The sequence below is a fragment of the Cyphomyrmex costatus genome, unplaced genomic scaffold (assembly GCF_001594065.2).
Source record: "Cyphomyrmex costatus isolate MS0001 unplaced genomic scaffold, Ccosl1.0 scaffold337, whole genome shotgun sequence".
NCBI classification, from domain to species: domain Eukaryota; kingdom Metazoa; phylum Arthropoda; class Insecta; order Hymenoptera; family Formicidae; genus Cyphomyrmex; species Cyphomyrmex costatus.
The window spans coordinates 418,700-439,709 of record NW_017277525.1 but is presented as its reverse complement, the minus strand read 5'-3'; the positions used below and the strand labels follow the sequence as shown (position 1 = coordinate 439,709).

The window sequence follows — 21,010 nt, the reverse complement described above, 5'->3', positions numbered from 1 at the left end:
AGCTTATGATTTGTGACTTACGGCTTATTGTAGAAGGCCCATCAGTATTACTGACCGTGTAGGGAGGCCTTAAAGGACACGTACGAAAATTTTAGTAGAATCGTAAGGTCTTAAGCAAATCGACCAATCATAATCAAGATTACGATCTCACATTTTAATACGCTGTGATTGGCCGATTTGCTTAAGATCTTACGATTGCTACTAAAATTTTATATGTACGTGTGATGGCCTTAATCTGAGTCCGGGGGCTCTATTCTTGAAAAGAAACGTATACGAAAGTCTAGGGAAATACTATAGTATACGTTACGTATACTATAGTATTTCCCTAGACTTTCGTATACGTTTCTTTTCAAGAATAGAGCCCCTGGAGCCATAACTCGATCCGAATTCTCGGACAGAGAAATGTGCGACCAATCAACTTGTCGTTTTTCCGTAAAAACTACATGTTGATTAGCTACACATTCCTAGATTCAAGAACTCGGACCGAGTTCTAGCATCGTGAACACAGGAGTTAATAAGAATAAAATAATGGATGTTTTCCATTTGATGACACAAGCATCATTCTATCTTTCTTGACATTTAGAGAGCGATAAAGATAGAATATTTGTGTCGACTGTGTCAACAAATGGAAAGCACCCAACGGCGTCCATACATTTATCTTTAGGTCTGTTCTTTTTAGCTAAATTTCTTGCATTGTTCATCTTTTTCCCTACTGTTTCCACGTTGGAGAGAAAAAGAGAAAAGATGAACCGTGCAAGTTCAGCTAAAAAAGAACAGGCTTTTTATCTTTAGTTCTCACCCTTTTTATCTCATTGTGTTGCTTGTTCGTTGAAAACAAGCCTGTAGGATATACGGGTATTTGCGCCATTTGCGGTGGCGTTTGGCAATTTAGCGGAATTAAATTGCGTTGGACGTTCGCTCGGTTCGAATAAGGCTTGCTGAGGCTTGCGAAGGCTAAGCAAACTGGCGACACGATCGGAACAATTGGCAAATGAATGCGGTGTAGCTTCGTATGTATTGTAGGTACTACATGTTACTCGCTTGTGGTTCATTCGCATGACGCCTGACTGGAGCCGCTGGAGCAGGAGCAACACGAAGGCGACCAGCGAACAACGTGATCGGTGGTTCGTCGACGTGATCAAAACGTGATGACGTCAGATCTCGAAGCATAGCCAAAGCATAGGCTGCATAGGCCGAGAAGGAACGCGTTTAAAGCCGAGTAGGGCGTGAAGTCGTGCGCTCGTTCTTTCCAAGTTCTCTCGTGCGTCGCGTCGCGTCGGATGGAAGTATGTGCGAATAACAGCGCGCGCGCGCGGCCCTTTTATCCACGGGATAATTATGTTCGGTGCTGTTTTAACGTGATCGACAGTGAATAGTGTACCATGTTCCGCTGCATTCCAATTTTTAAAGGGTGTAACAGGCAGGTGGAATACGTTGACAAGCGTCATTGCTCGCTGCCATGCGTCCCCGACGATATCCTGCGATACTCGAGGAGTTTGGAGGAGCTTCTACTGGACGCGAATCACATTCGTGATCTACCAAAAGTAAGCGACTACTACCTCGACTACTTTCGTCTTCCTTAAGTGTATAACTTAAGTCTTTCCTTTCTTCTATCTCACGCGTACACAACAAAACACGCACCATCCCCTTCCTACCGTTGTATTGTGTATATTGTATTTCTGCTGTATCTACTAGTCTATCGCCGCCGTACACGAGGATTGTATAGGTCTAATAATTAAACGTCTCTTTTCGCTTTATGCGAAAGCCAGTCGATCGAGAACCTCTACATGCCGATGTCGTATTTCTTTCAGAATTTCTTCCGACTCCAGCGGCTACGAAAACTTGGCCTGAGCGACAATGAGATACATCGTTTGCCACCGGACATTCAAAATTTCGAAAACCTCGTCGAGTTGGACGTGTCCAGAAATGGTGAGACGAGTATTCGTACGATTTTTTTTAAATTAACAAATTTTTGAAGCTGCTTTATTTGCGCGTGAGATAACTGCAACCGGAGCATGGGAACGCCGCTAGGAATTCCAGTAATTAATCGTAATTAATCTTATTAGAAGAGCTTCGTTAATGATATCTCGCGTCCTAGGCGTCGCGATGTCATTTTTATTGTTGACACGCTGCTTTTCCTTTGATTATGAAAGCTTTGCTGTGATCTTTAAAAAGTGCTGGAAGAAGAATGAGAGTCTCCACGAAAAGACCCCAAGTACTAAGGAGCGACTTAGCGCTTAAGAAGAGAATCGAGTAAAAAGTGTAGCCATCGACTTGATCTACGGAGGCAAAGTTACTGAAAGAGAATCTTGTGTATCGCACTTTTAATATTCAACACGGCAACGCCGTTGGCCGTGTGCGTTAATGAAACCTGTATAACGGTGTATTTTCTTTCGCTTCCTCTCGTCGTTGCCTTCATCGTAGCCGCCGTAGCGCGTCACCGTGCTACCCATTGCTACCGTCGCCACATCGCGTTAGGCCGAACTAAGCCGAACGAAGCCGAGTCGCCCCGCCTGTCACTGGCGCCTATCGTGAATATTTTTTTCAACATAGTTATTTCCCTTTTTTCTCTCTCTCGCTCTATCTGATGTAATCCGTTGTCTCGAATAAAAACCGGGGAAAACTGAGGAAATGAAGAATCTTTCTACAAATTACTGTGTATTTGTAACACGGCGAGTTGATATTTTTGGGTCTCGCCAGGTAGAAATATACATATATGAACTTGTTTACACGCGCGTACATGTGTGTGCATTTGTGTGTACAATGCGTGCACGTAGAAAGAATGTCAGGGAAGAAGAGAGGAGAAGCGGAGCGAGACGACGGGGAGGAGGGAGTGACATTCCGATTATGATAAGAGAAAATCGGTAATTTTATTTTTAAGATCGTGTATGTGATGTTTTTTTATACCTGCTTAAACAGTTCTTCGTCCCTAAAATTTATTTTGATCAATTGATACACGTGTAAGCTTGATGGCTATTTACAAGAAAAAAAAACGCGGTTTAAATGAGACGTATTTATAACAAATTTCTAAGTATGTTAGGATTATATCGCGAAGATCGGGAATTGGAAAATTATTAGAATTATAATAATTTTAATTTTAATCCTACTCGTCTCGTTTGGTCGAATTCTATAATCTTCGATTCTCTTTCTCTCTCTCTCTCTCTCTCTCTCTCTCTCTCTCTCTCTCTCTCTCTCTCTCAAAATCTTTAATTTCCAATGCACAGTTCGCGCGTTAGTTCTGCGCTCGTGCTTTACAAATATTCTTCAGTAAACTCTGTGAAGGAATATTTTTATATTAGATTAGTAGCTGTCAATGATTGGTTGACCGAGAAAGCGCAACAGTTTATTGACAAGCGCGAGCATGGTCGACCATGCATGCAGTCGTTGCATGTTTTATGTACGTTAATGGAGTATATTTATCATACGTAATATCAAATAGTATTTTCGCTTTTATTACGTTATCGTGGAAACGTGAAAAGATAACGTAATAGATACGATATCGCGAGAATAGTGGTGGCAAAAATTTAACATTTAAAAGTAAAAAATTCGTGGTCTGTGAGGCCAGTCGATCTCAGAATTGGATACAAATTTTCAGCGACTAAACGGAGTCTAGGATTTGTATTCATAATTGATTCTTATATTTAAGACCTTAAGTATAGTCATTAGATATTTATCGCAATAAGATCTTAACAAGCTAATCATATATAGAATCATGTATTATGCCCGTTCCCATCAATGTAGATTAACTTTAATGTAGATTAACTTTAATCTCGGTTTAACTTACTGTTCATCTTTTTCTAATTTGTAGAACTAGAAAAAGACAAAGAGCAAATTGAACCAAGATTAGAGTTAATCTGCATTGGTGGAAATGGGCATTAGTATCTTAAGATGTTATTGCGCTTAAGACGGTCTTGAAATAAGAAGCAATTTCTCGACTCAATATTTCTCATTATATCTCGCAGTAATATTTCGACTAAAAGGAAGGATTATTTAGAGATTACGAATTTATATATACAGATATCCAGTATATTAAGATTTCTTTAGTATATGCCTATTGAGCATTAAAATTTAATTGTAATATTATTTAATAGTTTAGTTGCGTTTTATGTCTGACAAAATTTGCGCAGTTCAAAATGATTATAAATATAGTACACGTGCAAGTACATACATATATGTATAGTATATACACATAATTCAGTACATAATTTACATTAAATTGCTTAAACATTGGAGATCATTTCTATTTTTTATTTGTTAAAAGAATTATGTTGATATTTACCATTACTTTTCCCATCATAAATGTATTTCGCAGTTATCGTTTATAGGCAAGTCGAAAAGATGAACCTTCTTTGAAAAGCACAGGCAATACGAACAGGGAATGACAGATATACCGTGTATTCTGGTATAGACGGTTTTTGATGGGTTGAAAAATCTGTGTTATTCTCTTCCTATTGCTTGCGCTGTTCAATTGTGTATTAGACTTAATTATTACGACTATGGCATCGTATCATTGGGAGCGCGTCGCGATTTCCTACATTCATACTATATATAATAGATGGACGCGTTGCATGCATACGTAGCATCGTTGCCTGCGTAAGTGTAGGCATTTACGATCAATTATGTATTGAGAAAGATGTTATGTATTTGGTTCCGTTTACAACAATATCCGTACATTCGTTGCCACTGAGTCATCCGAAATGGCAAATGAGCGCGTGATGAATAACCGCGATGTTACACGCGACATGCAACACGCAGGATAGAAAGATAGAACTCCACTCCGTCGCTCGAATGCGTAAAAGATAAAGATTACGCAATCGCAACAGGTTTCGGATCGAGAAGGTTACCGCTCGATCGAGATAATCATTGAACTTATCCCTGCGCTAGATCGTAGTCGCGCTGTCGCGTTCGCCGACGTCGTACCTTCCAATCGAGCTTTTTTAATTTTCCTTTGTCTCTCTCTCTCTCTCTCTCTCTCTCTCTCTCTCTCTCTCTCTCTCTCTCTCTTTAATCACGTTTATATTCAAAGTCATAAAGCTTTCTTATCGAACCGATCCGATATAATTTGACACAGCAAGTGTTAAATTCTAAAATCTAGACTGTTTCCGCTTGGAAATAAATATGTATTTTTAGAGTTTTTCATATACGCATATTTATGCTTGTGTTTTATAATTATTTATAACTACCGAATGGAAATTATTCGACGATTATTCTCAGGAATCGAATTAGAGATGGAACAAAACTCATAAATATGTTTTAATAGACAAATTGGAATGGAAGTAGAATGGCGAGATTTCTTCTCATCGTCTTCTCGTCCTTTTATGTAGGTTCTCTCGGCACGCAAACACGACGTACAATACAGTAACGATCTCCCGTCACCTCTCTGAGGTAAATTACAAAGGCCGAGGGTGGACGTTTCATGCTATTTATAATGTTTATTGCGGTTGCATCAAAAGGGGCCGCTGACTAGTCGCGATGTGTAGTAGCATCTGAACATTGACGTCGCTTGCTTGCATAAAAAAGGGAAAAAGGGCGTAATATGTCCTAGGCTGCCTCTGGACCGTCGCATCTCCATCCATCCATAAATTCTTTCTTTTATAGAATCGATCTCTCTCTGTCTCTCTTCTGTAGTGTAAACTCATCGCAGGTCAACACTCGACTTGGCAATTTTTCCAATTTCAATGTCAAATCTATTTCTGTAATAAAATATTTAAAAAATGTCCTCTGGTAACTCATTAATGCATTCTTCATATATTTGTTATAAGTGTACCTTTTATAGTTAGACATTTTTTATTACCAGTTAATTTATAGAATAAATTTTTATCCGTAAGACATGCATAAAACTACTCCAAAATTATATATTATAAAAATTTGTAATGAGATATATATATATATATATATTGCATACCTATAATTATAAGCTTTCTTAATATATTAAATTATATGAAACGATCTTAATTGAAAGAAACTCAAGTTTTTGTCGCACTAACATTACAGTTACAATTAAAATGACTGCGTGATGAGAAAGTCGACGACTGAAAGAAGTTGTCACGTATTTTTTTTCGTAGCGGAATCACGCTTTGTTGTAATTTCCTCTTGTCGGTATTGCGTTTGACTCTTGCGATATGATGGAGCCATTCCAGACATGAAACGAAATATTCGGGGCAACGAGCTGACTTATTTTTTTCGATGAAATATGAAAAGTGTATAAAAATTTAAGTATTATATATAAATATTATAATAAGTATTATATATAAAATTGAGAGAATTTCTTTAGTCATTAATTTTGTAAAAATATCGTTAATAATAGACTCTGAAATAAATAAATAAAATAGGTAAGATGTATAGCATTGCGTTTGAATATTTTAATTTTGCTCGTTTATTGCACACGTGCAACCGCACACTTTCTCGCAAGTATGAAAATAAAAATTTAATTATTAAAATGATTGAACTTATTTTATAGATATACCAGACATTCCTGAAAATATCAAGAATTTACAAGCGCTACAGGTGGCAGATTTCAGCAGTAATCCTATTCCAAGGTTATTCAATTGTTCTTACCCTTCTCCTATTTTTCAATTCAAATAACACTTTACATTTATATATACATTTTGCAGTATCTTCTTTCCTCTCAACAATGTATTCTTAAATATTCTCTTCGATCCAAAAGCAATGTAAATTTTCATTGATTGTTTCTTTCTTCAGGCTTCCAGCAGGATTTGTACAGCTGAGAAATTTAACTGTACTCGGACTTAATGATATGTCCCTTACAAACTTGCCATCTGATTTTGGAAGGTAATATCAAAGTAAATTTTAATAGTTTAAAGTTACAATGTTTTATATATATTAGGAATTATTATATAATTTTAGTCATTGTTTCACAAATTATTAAAAGTACATATTTATCTTGTAGCTTGGAGGCATTGCAGTCACTGGAATTAAGAGAAAATTTGCTCAAATCCTTGCCTGAATCGCTCTCCCAACTTTTAAAACTCGAACGATTAGATCTCGGTGATAATGAGATTGAAGAGTTGGTAAGTTTTGCAACTTTTTGTCTTGAAATTAACAATACAGTGAATAAAAACAATCATATCTTTTAGGAAGAATGTTTTTTTTTATTATCTCTTATGCAAATACGCACGTGTTTGCGTGTGTATACACATGTATATTTGTATAAATTTTTATTTTTATTCTGATAATGGATTCTTATAACAAAAATATCTTAAGGATAAGGATATCCATATTGTATTAGATCACATTGCTATAAATTTTACTTTGATCGATAGATTTGTTTATTATTTGAATTTAATTAATACTTTTTTATGATTTGACACACAGTTTTATATTAATTGATTAAATTAGTTTTATTGTATAAACTTTAGTCGTAAATTGATTAAAAAAAGAAATGAGAAGAAATAATTATTTTTATTGTATATTTTCTTTATAGCCTGCACATATAGGACAATTACCAGCATTACAAGAATTGTGGCTGGATCACAATCAGTTGCAACACTTGCCACCTGAAATTGGCGAATTAAAAACGCTAGCGTGTTTAGATGTTTCGGAAAATCGTTTAGAGGATCTTCCTAATGAAATTGGCGGATTGGAATCATTAACAGACTTGCATTTGTCACAGAATGTTATTGAAAAGTTACCTGATGGGCTCGGCGAATTGAAAAAGTTAACTATTCTTAAAATAGATCAAAATAGACTTTCTACCCTAAATCCAAATATAGGAAGGTAAGTATATGAAATGTAAATTTAAATTAAATTAACTTAGAAGTAAAAATAAGATATTATTAGTTAGAGATAAAAATTTGCCTATATTTTATATTTCAGGTGCGAGAATTTGCAAGAGTTAATTCTTACAGAGAATTTTCTTTTAGAGCTACCTTTGTCTATAGGCAAACTTTATAATTTAAATAATTTGAATGTTGATAGAAATAGTCTGCAATCTTTACCGATAGAAATTGGTAAGATAATAAAATACAGAATAGAAATTTTATGTACTCTAGTCTATTTACAAGTCAAGAAGGGGACTTCATCTACATTTCTTCCTTAAACTCATTCATCCATTTATATCTTTTGCTCGTTTCTCGTTTGTCTTCCCTTTTATTTCTTATTACTCTAATTGTGCTACATTTCTTAACTATCTTTTAAAAATCACAGGCTCTTTATTCACAACCGTATTGCACAGTTATTGTTTATTTCCTATTTTTTTCTTAATTACTTTTTTTAACTCACTGATTTCTGCTCACATTATCTTAACTATCCTCGCTTTATACTTCATCTACATTACTTCCTTTCTACTTAACTTAAGCCTAAACTTCTAATATGATTCTTTTCTTCAAACTTCTTTCTAATATCACTGTTCTTTATCTCTAGTCTTTCCTCTTCTTTTCTTGTTTTTCTATCTTTCCAAAAATTCCTTAATACTTTTCCTTTTGTTTTGTTTAAATTTTTTCCTCACATAAATACTTTAATATTTTCTCCTTATCTACTCCTAACTCCTCAAATCTTCCTCTCATCTCGCATTCTTTCATATAGTGTTTTATGTTCCATAGAGAGTGCTACATATATGTTTTATAAAAAACACTTCCCTTCTTTCTCCCTTCCGATATTTATTTTTCTTCTCTTCCGTATTTTAATTTGATTAATGTTCTTAATTAGCTAAAGAACTTTATCTTCTCTCTTCAACATTTTCAGATTGTCGTTCTTTAGCTAATTCGATACCCTACCATCAATAACTATCTCCTTATATTTTGTATTACATCTTGCCTTCTAAATTTTTCCCTTTTCTATTGCCTCTGTATATCTTTTCTCTTCGATTAAATCTTTCTCTAAACTCCCCGTGACCCATTACTTCTCTGGATTCTATTTTTCAGCCGTTTCTATTATAATACACTTTTTTTTACTATATTTATCGTTCTCAACCTTTGCTTTTCCTCCCAACATCTCCTGACTAAATCTTCTGTATTATTCATTTTAATCCTTTCTTCATAAGATAATAAAATATATAGATTTTTATGCAATATATTGAATATATGTATGTATAAAAACAAATTTTATATTATAAGAAAAATAAATTTAAATAATAGGAATTAATGTTTTTCTATTTTCTAGGAAATCTGAAGAAATTGGGTGTATTGTCTTTAAGAGATAATAAATTACAGTATCTTCCGACTGAAGTGGGACAGTGTACTGCTCTTCATGTTTTAGATGTATCTGGCAACAGGTATCTAACGTTTGTAATTTGCTCTCTACACGTAATTTGCATTATTATAATTATCAAATACATAAATATTTATTATATAAAGCAAGATATAAAAATATCACGAATAAAATACGCTTATTTATTTTTATTAATATTAAATTTTGCTGTACACAGATTACATTATTTACCATATTCTTTAATTAACCTAAATCTGAAGGCGGTATGGTTAAGCGAAAATCAAGCGCAACCTATGTTAACGTTCCAAACAGATGTTGATGAGGAAACAGGACAAGAAGTGCTAACATGTTTTCTTTTACCTCAATTGGAATTTCATCCTGATGGTTAGTAATTACCGTTTAATCTACTTTGTTGATTTCTTATTTGGAGATTGTCCTGCAAATTTTCTTATATGTTTTGTCTAATGTTTTTTTTTAATTTCCTAATAAAATAACATAATACATAATAATTGATTTAATTAAATTAAAATTTTTTAATTTAAGAATATTACGAAGTTTATATAAATATATTACACGCGTACATTGATCTACACGGACACGATGTAAAATAAATAATTAAATATTTTTATCTTTTACTGTATCTTTTTTCAAAATTTCATCTGGAATATAGTATTCTTGCAGAGCTGGAAAGCGTTATTTTTTTCGTTACTTTTCCGTTACTTTTATAATAAACAATTTAATAATGACATTGCAATTTTTTATAACTAAACGCTAAGGTTTTACTAGATTGGAGAAGTCAAACTTTTTCAAACTTTACAATCTTAGCGTTTAGTTATAAAAAATTGCAATGTCATATTTATTATAAAAAGTTATTATAAATGAAAAAATAATAGAAAAATACTTCCTTACTCTATATTTTTGTATGAAACTATAAAAATAAATATCTTTAAGTCAAAGTCAAATGAAAAAGTTTGCCATCCCTGTAAAATGATTTAGGAAATTTTATGTAATTATTTTGTTTTATGTATTTGTCAATGTACAATAGATGTTTTTTTTCTTTAGATTCGGGTAGATTGGGAATGTTAGTTGGTATGAGAAATGTTCAAGGTTGTGAAATGCGTGAGCTGACGAGTAGCGATGATGAAGGTTGGCAAGAAAGAGAAGCCTCAAGAACGCATTCCGTGAAATTTACTGACGAGCCACCTGAAACTGATAAAGAGGTGTGTTCATTATTTTACAGATTTTTTACAAGCTAGTTTGTATTATTTTTTTGTTTTATCTTTTGTTTTTCATTTATCTTGGCAAATAGATTCCATTTATACGTCAAAACACACCACATCCAAAAGAATTAAAAGCTAAAGCGCATAAGTTATTTAGCAAAGGAAAAAGTGAAAGTCGATCAGAATCTACGGATGAACAGGTAAGTCTTATGCTTAATTTATTTTTGTTTTAGTTTTTAAATTATAGTTTATTAAAACAACTCTGTTGCTGTTTATTAAAACAACTACTGTGCATTCTTAACTCTTATAATATTCTTAATGGATTTTATTTTGTGTTATCTTGTAAAATAATCTTATTGAAAATTTTTTCAGGATGTTTCTCAAACATTTGGATTAGATAAAACAGAATCTGAACCACCAATCAATTCTGTAGATGTGCCAGAATGTGTTTCTGAGCAAGAGGAATATGTAGAATGCAATATTGTACAAGAAGATGATCATAAAATGCCAGCACTTGACATTGATGCTGATAACACAGATACTCAACTTAATAAGGAAGGAAATAATCTTCCCATTCAATCTGTCACGGAATTTCACACAGTAAGTAACTTTTAGAAATCTGTTTTTATTCTAGTAAATACATAAGACATTTACCTTTTATTTAATATATTAATTTTTAACACATATAAAGATGTGTATTGATTAAACAAAGTATCTTTAGAAGTGTTTATATGCATTGTGTACAATTTATATATTATGATTTACTATATTATCTTACATTCTTTTATATATATATTGTAAGCGACAACTCGCTTCTCATAGTTTTTAAGTTGGCAATGCGCTCGTTACCAGACTCCCTACCACAGCGTGGCGCTGTGCTATGGAGAAGAGACCCTGTGATTGGTCGACAGTAATTCTAAGTTCAAGAATACGTTAAGAAGTCGCGTCCTAGACGCTCTGCAATAAAGTGTGTTTTTAACTAACGTGTGTTTCATCCTAGATCTTTCAAGCTATTCCTGACATCTTTCCATCGTTTCCTTAACCGGTTACGTTTCTATTTCTACCCCTCGATTAACCTTGTCGAAACCTTACAATATATATACATATATATAAACACACACACACACACACACAAATGTAAAAAAAATGTGCATATGAAATAGAAAAATATGTATATATAAGGTCTTTCCATTTTTAATAAATTAAAAGTACTTTTTTTTGCAGAATGCAAAAACTGAAAATTCTGTCCCAGAATCAAAAGAAAAAGATGAAGAAGAATCTGAAAATGAAGATGTGCAAAGACACGTTGAATTCAGTATTGTAGAAGATGCAAATAACGAAGATGTTTGTGATTCAAATAAACCCAATAAACTTCAACGTAGAGACACTCCACATCATCTGAAAAATAAACGGATTCATACAACAGTTGATAAAGAAAAAGTTGCTTCTATTATTGCTCAGGTTGATATTTTGTATGTTATTCAATTTTACATAAAGAATTATTAAAGAACAAAGATCCAGTTTCGACCGTTATAGGCTTTTATTTCTATTTCTTATTGGTTATGTTTTTACAGTATAGTTCTATAAAATTTAATATTTAATATTATTTATATTTAACAATTATACCTTTCTCTATTGAAGGGACATGTAATGATTACTTTATATTTGATAATATGTTTACATGCACATATATAATCGATAGTAACAGTTAACATTTATATTTATAGGCACTTATGAAAAAAGTTGATGAGACTTCTACATCTTTACCATCACAAGTAGAATCTATGGAAACATTTGACACGCACAGTCAAGGTAATTTTAAGAATTAAATTAAAATAGAATCTATTTCATTATTTGCGCGCGCACACACACACGCACACACACACACACACACACATATGTGCGTGCATTCATTTATTGATAAAATAAATTAAGCTATTTTATTAAGTAACATTTATTTATTTAAATAAATACCAGATGTCGATTCATTTATTTAGTTCTTATTAAAATTATGGCTGTTACTTTATGATATTAATAGATTTGATTATTTAGAAGATTTCTTATTCTATTGTGGTTGATTTATAGAAATTTTGATTGAAAAACTAATAGGAGATTTTAAAGATTTTCTGTATGTATCTTTGAATCATTTTATTGCATAGTAGAAGGGGGAACATGTGATAAGATATATCTTACCCTACCTACAGTCTTATCTCTAATCCAGTTATCAGTGTATCTCTCAATGGTACGCGTTAGAAAATTGATAAATTGTAACAGTATACTTGTTATATATATGTGATATTTTTATATAAATAAAGTTATTTTATATAAAAGTAATAGATTACTTGATATATAATGTCTAGAAGATATAAATGTTTTATTAAAAACAAAAAAATTAGGAAAGGTAAATGTTGACATGCAACAGCAAGAGTTGATATATACTACATATGTATTAAAAACGTTGATAATGACTAATTAAAAGCTTGTTTTAGATGCTACATCTGATATTGAACCAGCGTTGGAAATACGGGAAGAGCAATATGAAATTCATATTGAAAGAACGACACGTGGATTAGGTTTGTCAATAGCTGGTGGTATCGGATCGACTCCTTTTAAAGGCGACGATGAAGGCATCTTTATTTCAAGAGTTACTGAAGGTAAACATTTGCAAGTGAATAATTTTAAAATTGTCGCATTGATGCATGTAAATATTTCTATTTTACGATCATGAAATATGTGCTTATTGTATGTTATAATATATGATCATTTATTCAGGTGGACCTGCAGATTTAGCTGGCTTGAGGATAGGAGATAAAGTAATATCTGTGAACGGAGTATCGGTAGTAAATATAGATCATTATGATGCTGTAGAAGTATTGAAAGCATGTGGACGTGTACTTGTGTTAGTTGTTATAAGAGAAGTTACAAGGATAATTCCGCCATATGAACAGGTATAAAATAATTATTTTATCATTTTTCATTCAAGTAATATATAAATTTAGTTGCCAAATGATAAGATTTTTATTTCAAATAAACAAGATTTATAGTCATTTTTGTCTGTTATTTTCAGGCACCAACGAGAAAAGATTCCGTATGTTCTAGCTTAAGTACAAGTAGAGCACCAAGTGCAACATCTTACGTTTCATCTACTGCATTATCACATACTTTAGAAAATGGCGACACATCTATATCTCATGAAACTACGAAGGTAATATATTAATGCTTTTTTATATAATAATTCAAATTTTAACATTTATATAAATATATATTCAATATTTTAGACAAAAAAGATTCCGGAGCCTATAATGACTGTAAAAGATACTGAACCTATGGTATCCGTTCTTTTTCACACAACATTAATACGAGATCAAAATGGACTTGGATTTAGTATTGCCGGTGGAGAAGGTTCGCCACCATTTAAGGATAATAGCGATGTAAGTACTTGTACAATAAAACTTATTGTTTACTATTATTTTCATTGTGATTAATTATTATCCACTATATTTTTTAGGCAATTTTTATCTCGAGAATAACAGATGGTGGAGTTGCTCAAAAAGATGGCAAATTATTGATTGGAGACAAAGTAATATCTGTAAGTATTTCTTCATCAAATCTGTATTACATTTGTATTAGACGATAAAGTACTTATAAGTACAAATTAATAATTTTTGTATGATTTATACACAATTTGTAATTTTCAGATCAATGGTGTAGATATGAGAGGAGCGAAACACGAACAAGCAGTGGCTTTACTTACAGGTTTAGAAAGATTTGTTCGATTAGTAGTCGAACGAGAAATACCACTTTCTCAAGCAAATCTTGCAACTGTTGTAACTCCTTCTGAAAAATCGCCACGTGTTATAGGTGCACCAAAACCTTACACAGGCTTATACAATGCTAATAGTTATATGGCAAATAGACCTGGGTATGGTGGATATCGTCGCTCCATGGATGTTGACAAAGCATTGACACCGAGTCCTACTTCAAAAACACCACCGTCGCCACCGGCATTACAAGTAAAATCTGACGAGATGCCTAAAATGAATGGTGTAACTGATTCAGGAAACACTCTGAAGAATATTTCACCAATATCTCCCAGCTCGACAAATAATCAAACGTATCCACAACCAGCTCCAAGACATAGTGTTTCGCAGACGACGCCTACAAATAATGTTGGTTCTGCAGTTATGACTCCTCATGTAGAGCCTAGACCAGCATCTCCACAAGAAGACATACAGGTACCGAAGCCAATCACCAACGAGGAATTTCAAGCTATGATCCCCGCTCATTTCCTTCGACCTCCAACATCCTCGCCTTCACCAGACTCCCATCAGGGCCCCACTGTGACAGTGACGATAAAGCAGCCCGATACTTTGCCTGGAGATGTTAATTTTCCTCCAGCTCCTACCACACTCGGTAAAGTTACTGAGACCATCACAAAGAGTACACTCACCGAGACCGTCGTAACTAGAGTGACCGACAACCAGTTGGTGCAACCACTTATTATCGAGGTATGTGCTTGTTAGAGAAGCATCAAATACATTGCACATAGACTGCCAATGCAACTCATTCCTATTAGATCTCATTATTTTCATTTTGTTATTTTATTCTGTCTTGTTTGCATTTATTGCTTTCTCAAAATTTCGTTTAATTTTTATTACATATAGAACTAAATATTTAGTTTATGCACATATTTGTGCTGAAAGCTTTTATTTATATTTTCACTTTTTATATATTCAAATTAATACTTGTAAAATAGTATTTTTATTTTTTATATCAAGTTTCTATTTTTTGATTGGCTGTGATTTGAAATAACTAAATTAGCTTAAATTGATAGTTAATTTTTAAATTAATAAAATAGATATTTTTAAATTCTTCAACACTTATTTTTTTTAACATTCTAAATTTATTTTATTTCAAGTACGGAAAGTGCAAGAAAATACAACTAAAAAATTTATTTATCTTCATTCTTTTTATTCATTATCGTTTTTCCTGTGTCTTTCCCCAGCTTTTTCATTTATATAATTAAAACTTCTGAGTAGTCGATGCGGCTATACTGATTGTGAAGCTTGATGTCAGAAATGAGAAGAAATTGATTTTTATTACATTTTATTTATAAATTAAGACAATTTGGCTAAAACAAAATGATGAAATTGCTTTAAAACATTTGAGTCAAAGCTATTTCTCCTGACAGTCAGTAAATGGCCATGAAAGGTAGTAAAAAGTATATGAAGTGCGTTTACTCAATGCGCAGCTTATTTTTAGTCATGCCTTTTACATGATTGCATTATTAAGACTATGTTAGACCAATTCCCACTCAAGTATCATTCCATCTTTGTAGTTTACTGAATGGTAAACAAGGATAATACCCGGGGAGCACCTGAATAGGAATTCAAATCGTCCCAGAAGAGAAAGAATAGCTTTTACTTATTTGTACAAGTGTTTTAAAGTGATCTTATTATTTTGTTTTACCCAAGTTATCTTTATTTACAATAGCATATAACAAAAATTAATGTATCATTTCTTGTTTATGATGTCACGATTCTGTGTGGCCACTGCGACTACTCAGAATAATTGAAGACATAACTGAGATATATTTCAATGAATATTTACTTCAATAAATAAGTTGCAATTTAAGAAAGAATTAATTATGGAAATATTATCTCAGAAAATAGAAATTGTAGACTGTACTGTTGTTATTTTATACATATTTGAACGTATATCTTTTCAATTGATTTTTATACATGTATGTATGAACCTTTATTCAATTATATTTATTCAATTATATTTCTCTCTTGTGTCTATTTTTTTATATTTTCATAAAATTATCTGAAAAATTAATAGGATGATCTTAGAATTAATTTTGATAACTATCAATGGACTATGATAATCTCAATGTACTTATCTTCTGGCATGAGAATAGGTAAGTAGTGTAACGATTTGTTTTGTCCTAGACTATATTCAGTAAAATGGAATAATAAAGTGGAGAAGTATCGTTGTCACTGTTTTATTTAAATAACAATTATATACAAATCCATAGCTTGTTCTATCCTTCTCTTACATACTAAATATTATACACTCTAAACTTTTATTCCCGTTAATATTTCTTTGCACTTTACAAAATTAAAACTTATTTGAATATATAAGTAATTTCGAAATTACGTTATTTAGGACGTCGTTCTTGTCAAAGAAGGCTCCTTAGGTTTCAGTATCATAGGAGGAACTGATCATTCGTGTACACCGTTTGGTGCAAAGGAACCAGGAATTTTTATATCTCACGTAAGTCTTTAGGCTTATTTTAATTTACGGTAGAGTTTATCTTATTTTATACACGCGCGCGTGCACACACACACACACGCACGCACAGGTATGTATGTGTATATGTACATTTATATGTAATTGTAACAGGTTGTTCCTGGTGGCATAGCAGCCAAGTCCGGTAAACTAAAGATGGGTGATAGGATATTGAAGGTGAATGGTACAGATGTAACAAAAGCTACGCATCAAGAAGCAGTAATGGAACTTCTAAGACCAGGCGATCAAATCGTGCTTACTATTCAACATGATCCACTTCCAGAAAGTTATCAGGTAAATAACACAATTTTCAGCGTGATACCGCTTAAACAGTTGTTTAGATGCTTATAAAGCTATAAGTCTACAAAATAAATATAACTTCACGTGTGCACGCGCACACACACGCATAAAAGTTTCAATAAACTTACATATTTTTTTGCCATTACAAAACATTTTATGTTTATATTATTTAACTATTACATATGTATGATGATTTATATTTCTTTAAACAACATATACATAATATTATTAGCATCTTTGAAATATTTATACAGTATGCAACACAAATAATACAATGATTTCTTAATATCTTTATGAACACATGCACATTTGAGAATTATTTTCCTTAGGGAAAATCACTTTAATCTTTATGCTTAGAATTATAGGCACTTTACATCAAATAAATGAATTATTTTTTAAAAAGTATTTCTTTTTTATTTTATTAACGTTTTCAAGGAATGCTTGTTAGTTGCGAACACAATGGCACTCGGTGCTTTAGCGTGTGATTATTTCCTTACCTAATGCGGTTTTTTTTTAATAATTTGCCCTGCAAGCTGGTCGAAATAGAGTACATCCCTGTGACAGTAAGTACTCGATGCATTTCACATGACCGTAATTTTTGTTCTCATTAATGCTTATTCCTACACCAAAGCTACAAATTTCACTCTTATGTTATGAATGACTTGCTTTTGCTTATGCCGTGCAATTTTATACCAATTCTTTATTTTATATTTAAGGGCTTTTTCTGCATTTTGTGCTTTCATGCCATTATATTTATATTAAATGCCAAATAAAAATAATATGATTTTTACTCTACAGAAATTCAATCGTACTTGGCCCGTTTTTACGATTTTTAAATTATATTTTTAATTAACATCGAATGTCTTTAAAGTTTGCTCGTTTAAATTTCAATTTTGTTAAAATATACGTACACAAATGAATTAGTATTGAAATTAAACAATTTATTGTATATATAATAGTATATCTCTCTTGAAACAATATTTTTTATTTTTATAACTTTATGCGAAAACAAACGAAGTAAACTGTTTTATAGTGAAAATTATATAGTGATGTAACTTGTTCTAGGAATTAGTAATAACAAAGGAAGCTGGTGAGAAACTTGGTATGCATATTAAAGGAGGGCGAAGAGGACAGAAAGGCAATCCTTTGGATCATACCGATGAGGGCGTTTTTATATCGAAGATTAATTCGGGTGGTGCAGCTAAGAGGGATGGACGATTAAAAGTGTGTATATCCAGGGTATTTTATAATTGCATGTCAATATTTTGGGAGAGATACACTAAAACAAATGAAAAATGTCATGTGTAAACATGGGCATATCTTAAGTTTTCAAGAAATAAATGATTAAAGAAAATGTTTGAAATGTCCGCTTTATACATCACACACGCTTTGACATATTTAATTTTAAGGTACAATTTCATGCAATAAGAAGAAAAACTGGCATTTTATCCTCACTTTACCACAATCAAAGCAGCGTTTAAAAGATGTTCGTTATTTTCCTTTTTATGGAGCATATTTTTGCTAATTTTAGCCAATAAAGTTGCTTATTTATTTTTGCTAGTTTTTAAGAAAAAATAAAATGGATTATAATAATTAGTAAATAGAAAAATACAGACGTATTCTTGATACCTTTATCTTAGTTAATAACCTTATTTAAATATTCTTTGTTTATATTTTCGGATGTTGCCAAAAAATTATCAGCCATATAATTAAAAATTAAAATATAATATAAATGTATATATTTATATCTCCGTACAATTACTTTGAGCATAACTTGAGTTGTATATGAAAATTGATGGAGTGGGGATAAAACAGCAGCTTAACTGAACGAAATGGTACTTTATGCTTAAATTTATATATTTTTTAATAGGTTGGAATGAGGTTATTGGAAGTCAATGGCACATCGTTATTAGGTGCGACTCATCAGGAAGCTGTTAACATTCTTCGTTGCTCAGGGAATACTATTACGTTGGTTGTGTGTAAAGGTTATGATAAAAGTGAAGTTGAATCAATATTAACATTATCCGATGATAAAGATAATAAAGAAGTTAAAACGTCTCACGATTCAAGAGATCCAACTACGGATGATACTAAATCACTGTCACAAAGTATATCCAGTTTAGATCGAGATGATGAGGAAGCTGCAATTCTTAGACAAGAACAAGAAATGAAAGCTGAACTTGTTGCTTGGGAACAAGAAGAACGAGAACGTGCACTTATAGAACAAAGAGAGAAATCCACACCTGAAAAGGTAAGGTTTGCTTATTTTATGTGTGCATAATAAATTTCAACAAATTGTGAGTTTTATTACTTTTGTACACACACAACAAATTTTGAAATATTTTCTATTTGCTATAAAAAATCTCTAATTCTCGAAAGTGTATACTGCGTACAGTTGCAAAATATACAACGTTATTACTGCGTATAGAGGGAGGGGGAAGAGAGCCAGTCGTTATTTTTTAAATTTTTATAAAAAGTATAATTATATTGTAGAACGAATCTATAAAGTGAGGGGTTATTCACTGACGAAAATGGTTTCCGATTTTTTGTATTCAAACTATTTCAATCTGATTTCAAAGTGATTTCGTTTGTTTTCCAGAAGGATTTCGAGACGCATAACCGAATATACGACGATGATTTTTTGTTTGATTTTAGAGCACATATAATGGAAGAAATCGGAATTAATTTCGATCGAAATTATTCAATTATTTCCTAGATTTTTATTGTGTTTTCCGAGTAAAACAGAATAATTCTAGTTGGAATCCATGCCAATTTGTTCCATGATAGAGGCCATGATAGATAATTTCTTGATTTCAATGATAAATGTTTGATTGCTTCGTGATTTTCTCGCTAATTTCGTAGGTGAATAACCCTTATTGTAAAGATTTATATCAGTATATTTTCTAGAAATTTCGAATTAGTTAGGTATATGTATGATAATTCAATTTGTTCTATTTATACTTTCTGATTTTGATTTTGATAGGTATTGGACGTTGTACGTGCAGCAGAATCATTAGTAAGCAAATCAAATAGTCCTGTTGATATGGTTGTACCACCAAAGTCACCCGGGGGCACTAAAGATCTCAAAACTACTACGATTGTTATGAGTAAACATACACTAGCACCTCAAAATCCTAATAGCGTAAGTACTATTAATTTTCTTGTATACACGCGCACATTTCATATTTCTTTTAAAAGTTTGACAGATTTAAGAGTACACGTAGTATGTCGCTCGTATATGTAGTGTAGTGTGCTAAATGTTGTTCTAAATATGTCTTTCCGTTAAGTATAAATTTTTTGTTTAATTTGTCGTTTATTTGAAAAAGAATTCAACACCACTCCTTAATTTATTTTGTGTATTTTTATTTGTTTATTATTTGATTAAATATTTTCACTTAATATTGTTAATTTAAGTATTTTTATCAAACATGAAAAAAGTTATTTTTCTTATTTAATTCTATTCTGTTAAATGAATAATACATTTATATTTTGAAGACTTTATGTAATATTGCATGAAGTAATTTTATTTCTTTCTCTAGTAGCTATTATCATTGATAGATTTTATTTTATCATTAACATTGCTTTTCTTTTTTATATTTTGCTTGGCTTTCTTACTTCATAGCTTTCAGAAAAATATGGCATGTACTCGTATGGCTTCACTTATTGCTAATCTATAAAGTATAATGTATAATATAATTTAAAATACATTTGTTTATTAAGTGAAATTTTTCAAACTTAGAAAAGATGTAAATTAATGTACATTATTTATTAATGTACAATTATTTGTGAAATTAAGAGACAAACTAGACTTGAAGAGATAAATTAAAAGTTAGTTTATTATTTTGAATAAGACACACATTTTAATAAAATTAATTTAATTTTGACAATACTTATACCAGATGCATATGCACACGTATACGCAACTACATGCAAATGTGCATTTCTGCATGAAATATGAAAATTTAGATTTTGAAAGAGACAAAATGTGCGTGCGTGCGTGTGTGCGTGAAAGAAAGAGAGGGGGGGGGGGG

General features: G+C 32.0%; 1 protein-coding gene across 1 annotated transcript in view; it reads left to right on the top strand.

The window, feature by feature from the left end:
* Nucleotides 1-1,232: 1,232 nt before the first annotated feature.
* Nucleotides 1,233-21,010, top strand: part of scrib (scribble planar cell polarity protein) — a 31,590-nt gene continuing 11,812 nt past the window's right edge. The window contains exons 1-26 of the mRNA XM_018542606.1: nucleotides 1,233-1,544; nucleotides 1,812-1,929; nucleotides 6,461-6,539; nucleotides 6,703-6,792; nucleotides 6,911-7,031; nucleotides 7,445-7,737; nucleotides 7,837-7,970; nucleotides 9,121-9,232; nucleotides 9,386-9,552; nucleotides 10,231-10,388; nucleotides 10,478-10,588; nucleotides 10,761-10,988; nucleotides 11,613-11,849; nucleotides 12,116-12,200; nucleotides 12,878-13,042; nucleotides 13,161-13,336; nucleotides 13,456-13,593; nucleotides 13,667-13,819; nucleotides 13,897-13,977; nucleotides 14,087-14,896; nucleotides 16,557-16,664; nucleotides 16,794-16,973; nucleotides 17,513-17,542; nucleotides 18,045-18,203; nucleotides 18,850-19,230; nucleotides 19,963-20,121. Of these exons, the coding sequence (XP_018398108.1) occupies nucleotides 1,383-1,544; nucleotides 1,812-1,929; nucleotides 6,461-6,539; nucleotides 6,703-6,792; nucleotides 6,911-7,031; nucleotides 7,445-7,737; nucleotides 7,837-7,970; nucleotides 9,121-9,232; nucleotides 9,386-9,552; nucleotides 10,231-10,388; nucleotides 10,478-10,588; nucleotides 10,761-10,988; nucleotides 11,613-11,849; nucleotides 12,116-12,200; nucleotides 12,878-13,042; nucleotides 13,161-13,336; nucleotides 13,456-13,593; nucleotides 13,667-13,819; nucleotides 13,897-13,977; nucleotides 14,087-14,896; nucleotides 16,557-16,664; nucleotides 16,794-16,973; nucleotides 17,513-17,542; nucleotides 18,045-18,203; nucleotides 18,850-19,230; nucleotides 19,963-20,121 (4,635 nt within the window). The 5' untranslated portion in view covers nucleotides 1,233-1,382. The remainder of the gene's footprint in view (nucleotides 1,545-1,811; nucleotides 1,930-6,460; nucleotides 6,540-6,702; nucleotides 6,793-6,910; nucleotides 7,032-7,444; nucleotides 7,738-7,836; nucleotides 7,971-9,120; nucleotides 9,233-9,385; nucleotides 9,553-10,230; nucleotides 10,389-10,477; nucleotides 10,589-10,760; nucleotides 10,989-11,612; nucleotides 11,850-12,115; nucleotides 12,201-12,877; nucleotides 13,043-13,160; nucleotides 13,337-13,455; nucleotides 13,594-13,666; nucleotides 13,820-13,896; nucleotides 13,978-14,086; nucleotides 14,897-16,556; nucleotides 16,665-16,793; nucleotides 16,974-17,512; nucleotides 17,543-18,044; nucleotides 18,204-18,849; nucleotides 19,231-19,962; nucleotides 20,122-21,010) is intronic.